This window comes from Anthonomus grandis, chromosome 1 (assembly GCF_022605725.1).
Source record: "Anthonomus grandis grandis chromosome 1, icAntGran1.3, whole genome shotgun sequence".
NCBI lineage: Eukaryota > Metazoa > Arthropoda > Insecta > Coleoptera > Curculionidae > Anthonomus > Anthonomus grandis.
Window position 1 is genome coordinate 45,933,354 of NC_065546.1, and position 14,357 is coordinate 45,947,710.

The 14,357-nt window shown below is 29.8% G+C and overlaps 2 protein-coding genes across 9 annotated transcripts in view; one reads left to right on the forward strand and one right to left on the reverse strand.

Annotated features, from left to right (window-relative positions):
- Positions 1-14,357, forward strand: part of LOC126740480 (uncharacterized) — a 262,862-nt gene that overhangs the window by 168,975 nt on the left and 79,530 nt on the right. The gene's annotated exons all lie outside the window — the stretch shown is intronic.
- The window catches only part of LOC126740527 (acetylcholinesterase-like), a 255,707-nt gene that overhangs the window by 86,078 nt on the left and 155,272 nt on the right, over positions 1-14,357 (reverse strand). The window contains exons 2-3 of the mRNA XM_050446604.1: positions 1,017-1,159; positions 82-234 (exon numbers count right to left, since the gene is read on the reverse strand). Coding sequence (XP_050302561.1) covers positions 82-234; positions 1,017-1,159 — 296 coding nt within the window. The remainder of the gene's footprint in view (positions 1-81; positions 235-1,016; positions 1,160-14,357) is intronic.

Genomic DNA, 14,357 nt, shown 5'->3' on the forward strand with positions numbered 1-14,357 from the left:
GGTCACACTAATTTAATTTTAACTTAGCACCAACCAATTTTTTAGTATTTTCTCATATTAAGTAGTTAAAAGCATACTTACATGTGTAAAATAATAGTAATACACTTTCATCCCTCTTTCTGCCGCCATTTCGGCAAATTCGTTCATGGGACAAACAAAAAAGTAGTCGCCAACTACGTCTCCAACCATTTTCTGATTTAAGTATCCATCGTTTACGTGTTCCCACTGTGTGTACTAGAACAAAAAAATATTTAAAATGAAATCTTTTGTATTTATTTTTTTAAATTTTTTCTAGTGTATATAATCAAGTGCAGTTTTTTGTGCTGTTGCTAAAATTCACGATTTTAAGAAACCTTCTTAATGAATTTCATAATTAAAGGACTAAGACAAGCGTGGCCGTTTTCTATAGAAATTCACTCACTGCCTTATTACTCTGAATAGGATATTCTTGTAATTAATTATGTATTGTTTGCTCTGCAGCTATTTCAATAATAATGTTCAGTTTTAAGAAAATATATTTTTAATTTTAATAATTTAACCTTAAAGCTTTAATTAAATTTGAACATTTTATTAACCGATTTTGTCCATTTCTTTTTAAATAATAATTAAGTTTAGTTTACTTTGTTCGGAAACGTAATCTAAGCAACTTACAAAATGTTTCGTTTAACCAACCTTTCTTTACAAAAAATCTCTGCAGCAAAAGAGATGCGTTCACTATACACATAATAATCTGTATTATCTGTAGTAGTATAGAAAAATTACTGATATCACACTACGAATAATTTTCAAGTCATTAAAAGTAAATTGAGTTTTTAGCTTTGCTAAAGTTATCCTATTTATTTATTTATAAACACTAGTTTACAGATACTACACATAATAATCTTTTTTAATAAATTGTTGCTGTTTTCTCAGGCTTTTACCTTGAATTAAAAACCAGAAAATCTGGTAGCAAAGGCGATCCACTTATTATAATTACTCATCATTCCCTCTGACACCCAACAGAATAAAATATTTACCTGAAAAACGATGGCGTCTCTTTCTAGCCGACTGAAGTTTTTAAATATGGTATCGATTATGTCGTGATACTTCTCCCTTTGTAAGAAACTGGGGCCATCCTTTTCAAAGAAATCGATAAAATCGTAGAGCAGAAAGTATGTCCCTAAAACAAATAAATTATTAATGAAATTATATAATTAGGGGTGGCCAGTAGTAGTGGAAAATCATATGGTATAGTGTACTGGTCATAAATTATAACACAATCATATAGATATTTGTTTTCTGCAATGTATAGTAAGTACTTTTATAAGGAAATATTTTTAGAACTTATTATTAATCAAGTATTTTCAGAAAATTAGATTATTTTCAATTTTGGGAAGCAGCTTTAAATTAATTTCCCATATATATTTCTGTGGCATTTGGGAGATTTATGTTAACTCCAAAAAATGTTTTTTTTTTGTTAACTTCACTAATATAAATAATTTTTTATAAATTTTTATTTGATACAACCATGATAAGTACAGCTTTACTAGTAAGTCGGTTATACTTTGGTAAAATATCGATAATAAGTCCTATTTGCTTAATATTTGTTTGGTATAATCATGTTAAAATATCATATCATGTGTTTAAAAAAAAACTAAGGTAAAGCAATTTGATACAATTATGATAAGTGGTAGTTATCATGTTTGTTCAGTCATCTATGTGTCTGAATGTGTCAATATTCAAACAAATAATATATTTTATAATAATAATTTTTTGTAATTAAATACTGTGAGTATATTTTGTTAGAAGAACTAATTAAAAAAAATTACTGCTAAAAAAAAATAAATAAATAAAATTTACTATTTGACAGGTAAATAATTTATTATCATAACTGATTTTAATTCGGTTAAAAATAAGTCAACCTATCAAAAAGTTTTATAATTTTTAAGGATGAATATCTTCGAGAATCTCAAGATACTGATGAAGATATCAAAAAAATCAAAGAGATTCTTTTATCAGGAGATGATATTGATAATAAAGTTATTTTCAAGGACTATGTTTTGCGAGGAAAAAATAAAATATTAGACTAACCAGCTATGGAAAAAGATGGAATGTTTCAAAAATGTGTAGATGGCAAATAGTAAAGTGGAACCATGATAACATTAGACATTTCGCCCTAGACAAAACCTTAGAGCGAATCAAGGGAAAATACTGGTTTTCAAAGATGCGCAGATTTCTAACCAAGTATATTGCTACTTAAAAAAACCAAGTTATTTACATTCCACCCATAAGTTCGCATGACCAATTCACAGGTTTCATAGGGACCATCTAGGGCTATTTGTAGAGACTCAAATGAACACTAACTATTTATTGGTAGTCGTCGATGCATTTGCAAAATTTGTATTTTCAACGGCAGTACTACTACACATCAAGTATCTAATCCACGTAATTACGACTTTAAAAAATATTTTCCTAATATTTGGGAATGTAAAACGACTAATAAATAACGCTGAAACAGCACGGAGGAAAGAGCAGTGAAGGTATTTACAACAGCAGTAGGAATGATGAGAGGAAACGGACAAATACTAGAAACTAATAAAGTTGTATTAAATTATATGGCAACGATATGTTTCGATCTGGAAAACAATATGTGGGAGACGAACTTTTTACAGAAATATGGGTTAGCCCAGGCTAATATTTAATTCTAGAATATATAATTTACCTAAAAGTGATTTGTATTTTTAGTTTTACCTATGGGCTTGTAATTATAAACATACCTAAATTAACCCACTTAAGAGGTTTCTAGTTCTGATTATTCTTAGGACCATGAGGAGCACTAAATGATTAGCACCGATAGTTTTTCATCACTACAGTTGTTATGTTTTTTAGTTATTTTTATGAATTTTATTTAATTTTATTCACACTGTTTTTATCTCCCGTTATACAAGTTCTAAAGCAATATAAAATCCACTACCCCGTCCCTTTAAATCATACCGCTTTTAATTTTGCTTCAAATATACAATGCTAGTGGTTGCGAGATACATATTTAGCGATAAACTGCCTGTGCTAGATCATAGAGAATGGTTATGTTATGAATTACGCTTTACTATCGAATAGTACTATATTAATTATATTTAACGAGGTTTCTCTCAGCGAATCGTACCCAATGAAAGCAAATTCGTAATGGTTTTTCGAACGCATCGGCGCGGCTTCTTTGACGAGGACAGTGGAGGAGTAAGCGTGTTGCGACTGTTATACCACCGTCTATAGATTACTATGTTGTAATCTATAGACGGTGGTTATACTATTTTTAGATTTTTATTTTTTTGAGTCGTCTCTTCTTTCAAATGTCATCAACGGAATAATATTGAATCTTTTACCTTTTAACCGTTAACTACACACGCTGCTTTTAAGTCTTGTTATATTTCAATAAAACCAGTGATATAGATTATACAGTTCATTTTATATTGTGATTTATTCCGATGAGTAAAACTCATCCTTCGAAGATTTATGGGTTGTATTTACATACTTTAAGATCCACACGACCAGTAACTAAGGTTTTTAGTGTTTAAGGAACAGTTTTCTTATATTTAAACACAAAATCCTACTACTATATACCTAGAAGACTTAAAGAGAATAATGACAGACCAGACAAACAATTTAATTAACAGAGGAGTCTTCTTCTATTTTGTAGTTTCAACAATATATAAAAAATACCAAATATCAACCTAAGGCGAAACAGATGTTAAGGGCTTCCTGCCTTGTACTTTTATTTTTATGGCTCTGTTTGTAGTGCGTAGATTTCAAAAAATGTACAAAAAGTAGGTGGTGTAAGTTTTTCTTGAAACGCACTTGTGAAGTGTTGTGTGTTGACATTTAATGTATTCTAGTTGCGATTCAATAATAAAAGAAGTTTTAAGTGCATTCAGTAGTATTGTTTTTATAAAGACTACATTAAGATCAAAGTAAATTATGCTGGATTTTACTAGTACTTTATTAGCCCTTTTATTACCTTACTAGTTATAAAAAATAAATTTTTCCTCTTTCCACTTAATTGAATTATTAATTATAAATGTAAATACCGCCTTATAAGTGGTAATACACACCTACGGCATCATTGGTATGCAAGCGCCGCGCAGCTCTGACGCTCTAATTACGGATTTCACGTCTTGCCTAATTATTCATTTTGCAATCTAGGCAGTTTCGCGTTTTAGCTATAATAATTTGATTATATTATGTTTATGATAGAAATTGTAAAAGACAGGATAAATATATTTACGTTGCACTTTTATGTGCTTCGCTCTTAATTTTAAAAAGGCTAATGGCACTTGTTTTAATAACTAATTTTATTATATTCAAGTTCAAACAGAACTCTTTATTCTAAAAGTGACATATAAAGAGATGGTAAATGAAAACGCACAGTTTATGACAAGACTGTGATAATTGATCTTATTTATATGCCTTGCACTTATTAAAAAAAAATGCCCAAGCCATACATCATATATTATTATTAGATTTTTTAGTAAATATTTCCGTTTTGGTATATAGTCAAGGCATATTTATTAAACTGTAGAAAATACGTATATCATATACGATTCTGTTTTCAAAAAGGAGAAAATTTCGGCATTTAAAAAAATTGACACGTGATTTACATGTCTAGTTTTTAATCTCGATTACATTACTAAACCTCATATATTTGATGAAATTCATTTGAAAACCACAGTTTTTCGTCCATATTATCCAATCTAATAGCACTATTTTTGTATTAAATATTTATTAATATACATGTGTATAATTATATCAAATTTGAATCAACAAACTATGTTATTTGATTAAATATTAACGACGAAATCAGCTGTTATTCATGCGTATTATTTTGAAAAATGAATTTTTATAACAATTTCTTACTGGTAAGTTGTGTGGGGTGAATGGAGGGGAAAGGGTGAGGTTAATGAAAAATGGTTTTTTTACATAAAATAATTTTTTTTAACAAAATTATGGGTGATAAAAAAATCTAGAGCTTTTGTATCTATATTTTTCTGACATAACCTTAAAATTTTCGAGTAAAATATGAAAAAACCCTATTTTATTTCCTGAAAGCAAGACGTATCGCTATAAAAATTGCAGTACTTGGGCCATTTTATTATTTTATTTAAATAATATTAACAATAAATCGCTTATGGATGCCATTGATAAAAATTAATTTTTTCTTTTTTTTTGTGCATCGAAAAATGCCCCCTGATGCGTAAAACACATCTGCAGGTTAAAAAAATATCTACATTGGTAGCAAAGTTATTTAAAAAAAAATCTCATTCTATTAAACGCATTTTATAAACGACTTAAATAGTACACACCATACTTTCATCAAAAATAAAAACGTTTATTTTTTATGAAATAATAATTGTATATTATAAACATGTAATAAGTTTTCTTATTACAGGTGAATAAAACATAAACATAATAATTAATTCCTCAATTATTCAATCATGCGAACTTATCCGATATTTATAGTTGTAATTCAACCAAAAGTGTACATCTGGTGTAAACCAAAAATAAACATTTATTTAACTATCCTGTGTTGCTTGGGTGTCTATTATTATAAACCATAAAATAATATAGCAATACCATTTAAGATAACCTAAAACCATAAACAAAATTTCATGAAACTCATTGACGCTTTAGTAATAGATATTGCTGATATTTTTTTACATTTTCAACATAAATATTATTATCATTAAATGTATTACAAACAGAAGTTCCTACAGTTTTACCACCTCTAATATATACAATCTAATATATATATATATATACATACCCTCTATATTTACCATGCCACACAAATGTATACAAAGAAAACTAAGACATAAGTCGTTTAAGATTTTTTTAAATTGTTATGTTGTAATAAGTCTGTAAAGTGTAACTAAATAAATGAAGCCCCTAGGCACGCAAAATTTGTAAAGCAAAACAGCATTGCCGCTGCAAAAGTTATAAATTACCTTGAAATACGACTAAAACCGAAAAGGGATACCTGCTTAACCTATAAATCGAAATTCGATATTTAAATAGAGTTTGTATATTAGCATATGAAAACTTGGGATCGTTGATTGGATGTTTAGGAAACTTTCGGATGTATGTAACACTTAATATAGAACATAAAATATTTATGAAAAATTATATTAACCTTTAATTTAATCACTAATTAATCAGCTCTTAAAATATTTTATCTAAACTAAAATATCTAGAATCGCCTGAAAAGTGTTTAATTGTTATTTAATATGCAATGAAACAAACGAGAACATTACTCCAAGTTTCTGGAATATATAAGATATACGAACACGAATACCAGTTAAAAAACAAAAAAAAAGTCTTTTCTTTATAAAGACAGGATTCTTTTCCCTTCAATTTCAGAAAGTTTAATGGTATTATTATTGCACTTTGCAATGTAGTTAATTGTTGGTAATATATTTTTTGTAACATTTTAAATAGTTTTAGATTGATTTTTCCAAAAATAAAGTGTGTGATTGTTTTTATAGTTACTGTATCTGTATCTTCATGACCGTTTTCTATAAGGAAAAAAACATATAATATAGTTAAGTACTTGGATATATTGAGTATAGCATAAAAAGGATGTAGGAAAGTATGTAAAAAGCCGTCCATCGTTAACTTCACTATACTTAAGGAAGTTAAGGAGAAGTACAGGAGACTGGCTTACTGCAACGTCGATTACCAAAAGCCATATGACAGTGTACCACTGGTATTATTTATTTGAGTTCTTTAAGTATAAAAAATCCACCCTATATAAAGTAGCCATTTTTGGTACAATTTCAAGCGTTCTCTCTTCTGCATTGTCGGTCGTAGTAATGTGGCTCTTGTATTATTAAATAAATTGTAAAATACCGAGGGTTGATGCCGTAAGTTTTCGGACTTAGGCGTCTTTCGTCAAACCTGATCGACACTCAAAACATGAATGGTAATACTATTTTTGCAGAAATCGGGCTTTTTTAAAGATAGATTAACTGTACTAGTTTAGTTTAAAAAAAAACAATCGTCAAGGTTTCTTCTGCATATTCAAATTTTCTCTATTTATCTCTCCTTACGTAAACCTTTGACTCTATGCTGAAATGGCTTAAAAAACATTCATTTTGTGCACTTTAATTAATTAAAACATTAAATTAAATACAATGACCAAAACCTATTAAGTAATAATGCATGCCATTTATATCGTTGTAATATACAGCGCATCCGTAAAGTAGCGGATAAATTCAATATAATTGAAATGGACCGTTTCTGAAAAAAATGCCCGTTTTTTTCAGATCAGCGAGAAAAAATCAGCGAGTTTAGAAGATTAAAAAGAACAAATAGAAATATTACTTTAGATGTCATTGACAATGTTTAAAAAGAATTTATAAATTGCTTGGTTACTGTCAGGTTGTTAACGGTGCTCAATTCGAATATTTAATTTAGATAGGTATTTCTTTAATTTTACATTTTATCATAATTTTTCAAAATTAATTATATAACTACTATTCATTTCTACCATATCCTTTATAAAAAAATGCGTTCTCTTTGATTTTGTATTAAAAAATTGTGGTTTTCATTTAAAAAACATATTGGTGACGTCTTATCTTTTTTTGAGTCACCCTGTATGTTTAATGTCCATGTAGAACAATCCTAAACCAAATATTAAAATCGATGGGTTCGGGGATTTTTATCAGAAACTGATGAACCATTTCATTTTTATTGAATTTATCCGCTACTTTACGGATGCACTGTATAATTATTATTTCATAACCCAGTAGATCGGTAATAAATTTTAAGTGGTACAAATAATACAAAACATTGAAATTAGACCTTTAAACGGAGCGCAAACATGGCAAAGTAATCAATATAGAGCGGACTTTACAAGATTTAGTTCAAGGTTAATGGTATTTTGACGTTATACCTAACTTAGGAAATTAAGGTTGTTTGGCGGCTATATGGTTACCTATAGCATATTGTTAGAGGGCTATTAATTGCTATTAACTGTTGCTAATTAAAATACATTTTTGGAATAAGATTCTTTTATAACATAAAATCATGTTAGAATGTTTTTGTTGCCTTTACGCTATAATAAAAGTTACACTTTTGGTAATATAATATTATAAAACTTTTCTGTCTGGACGGATACGTGGTTAGCCTTGAATGGACACTTTTCCGCGTCAGTATTGATTTTAAGTTAAATATAATAGTGTTTTGCTTTGTATACCATAAATCCTAATAGCATTTTAATACGCTCTTTGGAAGGTTAAATAAAAATGTAAAATTTTTATAATAATAAGTGTTTTAAATTGATAATGACACGTAGCTGTGTTGTTCTTGGTTAAGCACTAGATGGCATAGAAATAATAATCTGATAGTTATATAATATTCTTACAGGCTTCAAACTCAGCACCAGTCTTATGAATTCTAAGATATTCTCTTAAATTGCATTTTTCTTTTATTTTTTTTTCTACTTTCTTAGTTTACTAGTTAATCTTGAAAGTCCTTTTCTACTTGTCTCTTTTCCGGGTTTCGACTAGTATACTCTTAGGATCTAAAATGAATCCAGAATCTCTAATTTAAAAGCCATGTAATAGTTGACTTTGCACAAACTCGCCACTCCTTACGTGAACCTTTGACATTTTCTTAATTTTTATATTATAATCCAATTAAGCTCTATTCCCAGTCTAGGTCAAAAAAATAAAGATCATTTAGGACTAGGCTGGGCAATATTCGCCATATTCTATCTCGGTCCAGAATCTGAAAAATATTCTTCAAACCCATAATCTTTTACTAGTAAAACCATTGGAGGTAATCTTTTTATTCTCCTTGGTGTTCTTTTTCATGAATTTGAAATTCCACCATCACAAATGTGTGTGATGTGCCTCTCACTTGAACTTACTACTATGCATATGTATTTGTATATGTATCAACTTTCCTTCAGAACCTCCATAGTTCTATTTTACCAATATTACTAGAGATATTAAGAAATTCAAAGCAGAATTTTATTACAGTTTAAATAGCATATAGAAAAATGATTGAACGAATTAAATAAATAAAGTGAATTAATCATTATTTCACTTTTACTCAAAATCAACCTGTCGCCAAAACCTGGAAGTTGTAGTAGATCCTCAATCGACAGATTGAGGACCCTATACCATGGGTTAATTTTTCTCTTTTTATTTTCTGCCATCAGTAAGTTAGTTTTGCTTTCATCCAATTTTCTTCCACTTTAAGTTTAGTTGTTTCGGAGTTTATTTTCTAATATAAAAGCTTTACAGCTCTTTTATTAATATAACGACTAGAGACATAGAGTTTCAAGTGATTTATTTCTTTCTGATTATTATATCAACTGACTTTTTTAAATTTCTGATTGGTCAAGAATCAAAATCCATCCTCTTTTCTGTACTAAGACGGATGAGAGTAAAATGGTCGACTTATATATTTTATATATAATATTTTACTTTCACTCAATACCAATCTATCTCCAAAACATTCAAGTTATAGAGTTTTATCGATGGCCAGACATTCGTGGTAAATGATTCTTTTTTCGTCTTTTTGTTCTTAGAAGTTTCGTTCTGTAAGTTACATTTTTTCCGAAAAAGTCAATTTTTTTAAATTAATAAAACACTTTTGCCAATACGTAAATTACTCTATACAAAGTTTTTTGATTCCAAAAGTTCTGCTTCTCACTTGATTTCACCTAATAGTGAAAAAACTTTAATATATAAAATCGGTTAAATAGTATCGGGCTAAAATGCTAGTAAAATTTTTACAGACTTATTAATTGATGGGCTGATAATTATGTAAGTGACCCCTAGGCAGCAACTATTATCATTAAGTGTATTGGTAAATTTCGTAAATGGATTATGAAAATAATATTAAAAATAAAATAATTATTATTCTTTTAGATTAAGCTAAAAATGGTTGTTTTATTACCCCATTTTAGTACGTATCCACTAAAAGTTTCATAGTTCTTTTTTAATAATAATACTGCTAGAGGTATCCAAGGACTCTAATCTGATTTACTTCCTTCTTTCTTATTCATGTATTTACATGAACTGACTGCAGCAAATTCCTGATTGGTCAAGTTCCATTGTTCCATAATTCCACTAATTTGAGGACTTTTAACAATACATATCTTAATGAATTCTTCATCTTTTTTTTTAAGAGTTGGAAGGTCTATAATTCTAAAATTTCTGCTTCTTACTTGAATTCACCGCTATTTTATGTACGTATCAAATTCACTTCAGAACCTAAAGGATCTATAATTTTTTTAGTAATAATGCGACTAGAGTATCCAGGTATTCTGAGGTGAATTACTTCTTTCTTTTTCAAATATAAATATCGGTTGATATCCATTTTTAGCATAACTGAAAGCACCAAAATTATTTTAATTTTATGAATAAACTTATCCTAAAATTCTACCTATGCAGGCAAAATGATAAATAATGAATGCGCGAGAGAGCAATTTAAACAATCCAATACAATCACGCTCTTAAAAAAGATACATCGTTTCGTAAACGTGGCGCAGCCCTTAAATTCACACGATTTCCCCGGATATTGATTCCCCCCTTAAATTTATGTTCGCGTTCACGTGTTTTTAAAACCAGTATTTATTACCCGCAAATAAATTGAGTTTTCACTGAAGAAAATGAAGGCGTAAAGATTAATACCCGTCATTTTGTTCCAACCCTCGATTTACGAGGACAGACACCGTTCGGAACGGACGAGAAAAAGTTGACTCAATCAATAAAGGTGCGTTTTCACCTTGAGAATGTCCTCAATGTGTGATTTGTCTTGGGCGACGTGACACGTTTTACATCTCGGGTTTCTACCCTGAAAAATTCGGCTTTTGTTGGCACAGAAACAGTAAAGAATAAAACGAGTTCACCTAGAAAATATGATAAAAAAGTTGAAGGGATTTTATTAGAAAGAATAAGCATGAGATGTATAAATGACATTCTTTCAGTTATACTTATATTTTTCGGAAATATAATGCATAATTTAAGTGGATCTGATAAGCGTTTTATTTTTTTTTTCAAAAAAGTGCCCATTAATAGTAAAAAATTATGGTTATTTGTTGGCACAGAAGCCGTTAAAAATAAAACTGCCTCATCTACTGCCAGTAAAAATATAAAAACTTCAAAGTACTCATCCAGAGCTATGCCTTAAATTCTGCCTGCAAACAATACAATTCGTACACTGAAGGAATAGAAGGACAAAATTCCAACCCAAACCTGCTGTTTCTATCATCAGGAGACTACTAACATCAACGCTGTAAAAAAACTTATTGCTGGGGCTACCTTAAAGCAATATATAAACTTAGCAACTTCTCCTATCAGAGTGAACTTAGAAACGTAATACTATAAAGAGTTCACGCTCCATTAAACTGGGGTATCAAATGAAACCTAGAGAAAACGATGGATCTAAAAGTTGCAGAGAGATCCAAAAACGCTTCAATATTTTTTATAGGTTTGTCCTCGAAAACAGGTCCTGATACTCTAGGTAATCAAAAACATACAAATCTTGAAAATATTTTATGTGAAAACCTGTACGTCAGGAAAGACAGTTGAGAAGAAATTGGAGTTCTAGAAGATACAATAGATGAAATAATGACTTCAGACCTTCGGTCATCCGGGATTATGTTTAACCATTTGTTCAATCTCAGACAAGGGGCCAAAGGAACGCACAAGGAGCATCCACAAATATTGTGAAAAACGGCAGACTCCAGAGAGTCTCCAAGGTAGATACATACATAAAGTACTCTCAGTGACTGGTAGCGAGTGTGTACTCTGAGGCAAAGTATGAAATATTTTTTTGAAATACATGAACTTATTATTTTCTATTAAGAAATAAAAGAAAAAATTGCAGATGTTGGATAATAAGTGGTATAAAAGTTTCTTCTAAAACAGCAAAATATTTAAATAAGAAAGGAAGAAACTCAAGATCTGATTTACTGTTGTAACCAATCCATCAAAAGTTGTGTGGAGCATTATACAGAATACAAAACAGAGACAATCAATTATTGAAAAGAAAAAAGAGGGAATTAGCAAAAAACTCTTAACGACATGTATAACTATTATATAAGAGCATGGCCTAATTTTGAAATAAACCATGATACTCCTTTAACACATTATTTATTTATTTATAAACGGGCAAAGCCTAATTAAAATTCACAACAGTAATACATAATATAGGTAATATGTAAAAATTCAAAAAATCATTAAGTAATAATAATTAATAATATCTAACCTATGCTTACTAAAACTTGACTCAGGAATTTGTTATAGGTGGAATGGGTAATGAGAGCTATCAGTGGCAATATTGTGTGTCTTGAGTACATTTCCCAGCAAAACCAAGTGGTGAGAAAGCTTGTATCAAAAGTGTTACCCTAATCATTAAAAAGTGAAGTTCCTTTAAGCGTATAGCGACCGATCTTGTAGTCGACAATCAGTCTACGATCAGATAAGTAGCTCTTGAATCAGGACAATAAAGGTTTATGAATACCAATTATTTTAAGTTTATGCAACAAAATATTGTGAGAAAATCTGTGTATATTGTATCCACTTGATATCCTTCCTTAAGGCATCCAATAAAAAGTTCACCTGAGTAAGCAGGTTTAGCTCCGTAGATTTGCGTGGTCTAAATTCAAATTGCTGATCAGTTAGTAGAGGTTTAAGAAGGGGGGTGACGATGTCACATACTAAGCTTTTAAATATTTTGGGAACTGCACTGAGTATACTGATGGGATGATAATTGGTAGCATTGGTTTTGTCGCCTGACTTATAAATATGTTTTAGGAAACTCTATTTTCAGTAGTCTGGGAACACTCCAATTCGAAGGGAGGGATTGAAGATGTGGTATAAGGGTCTGGAGAGATTAAAGCCAAATTTTTTTATAAATAAAGTAGGATAACTGGTCTATAAGTCTGGTCCCGGACCCTTGTTAATATTCAAGGATGAGAGTTTAGTTAATATATCTGATACTCTAATGTGAAGGTGAGGGATATGGGTATCAAATGCAGATAATTCATCAGTGGAGATGTTAACACTATAGTGTGAGTATACTATAGAAAAATAATCAGCAAACATGTTATCAATCTTCTCTCCAGCATAACTGGTCTTGTTTAATAACTGAGTGTATTTGGTATTGTAAAAGAGCTATTTTCCTTTTATGATTAACAAATGACCAAAACTTCTTTATGTTAAAGCCAATAGTTGCTTCAGTGCAGTAAAAATACTGTGTGTAAGATTCCTGTGTCAGATCCTTGCATAGCTGTCTCAATCTAGAAATCTCCCGATAGTCGGTAGGTGATTGTCTTTGTCTATATTTTTCGTGCATTTTTTTCTTTTCGATAATATGATTTTTAAGTTCAATTGAAAACCACATCGGGAATTTTATAGACGAGTATTTTTTAGAGGTACAAATATATCAATTGAAATAAAGACAATTTCATAACAACTAAGATTAATAACTTCAAGAGGCCAATGCAAAAGTAAATAATCCCAGTCAAACTGATCCAAAAACACTGCAATCTTTTGAAAATTAGCAGACTTAAAATCCCTGTAGAATCCATTAAACACGAGACCCTCTTCGACCTTCACGAGGCAACTATTTAACTTGATACATAGCGGTGGGTGAACAACTGGAGGAACCAAAAAATAATCGGCTTATTTGACATCTGTTAATGAGTCTTGTGTTAACACCAAATCGAGAAGGCTTCTGTGTGAGGTAAGCTATAAGTTAGGTACGCTAAATGTTAAAACAACTTCGAAATATATATTTATATATCCAACTTCAATTTATAAAATAATCTACATTATAATAAATCTAAAAAAATAAAAATCTCTGAGGCAAGATGAGATTCCTAGATCCATTATAAAATTAGTAAGTAATGAATCTGCAAGCCCACTAAGCTTTTAAGTAAATCTTAGTTTAGAATCTGGAATCTTTCCAAGTAACTTAAAAATTACTAAAGTAAAGCCCATCTACATGAAAGCGGCTGATGTAAAACAGATTAAAAACTATCGATCCATTACTTTGTTAAACAATATTAGCTTAATATTTTAAAATACTATATAATAATATGAAAGATTAATAAAATATTTCCAGGTAATCAGGAAACTTGCTCTCTAATTTTCAATACTGGATTTAGAAAAATTAAATCAACCATTACATAAAGCTTTGCAGAAAATTTTAAACTCACTGAATAAGGGTCGCGAAACGGTAGTTTTGTGTCTCGACCTGTTCAAAGCATTTAACAGTATCAATCGTACTTTGCTGCTGAAGATGTTGTACGTGTATGTAGTTAATGACGGCTACGAGTATTATTATACAAATGCGCTCTCGGATATTGT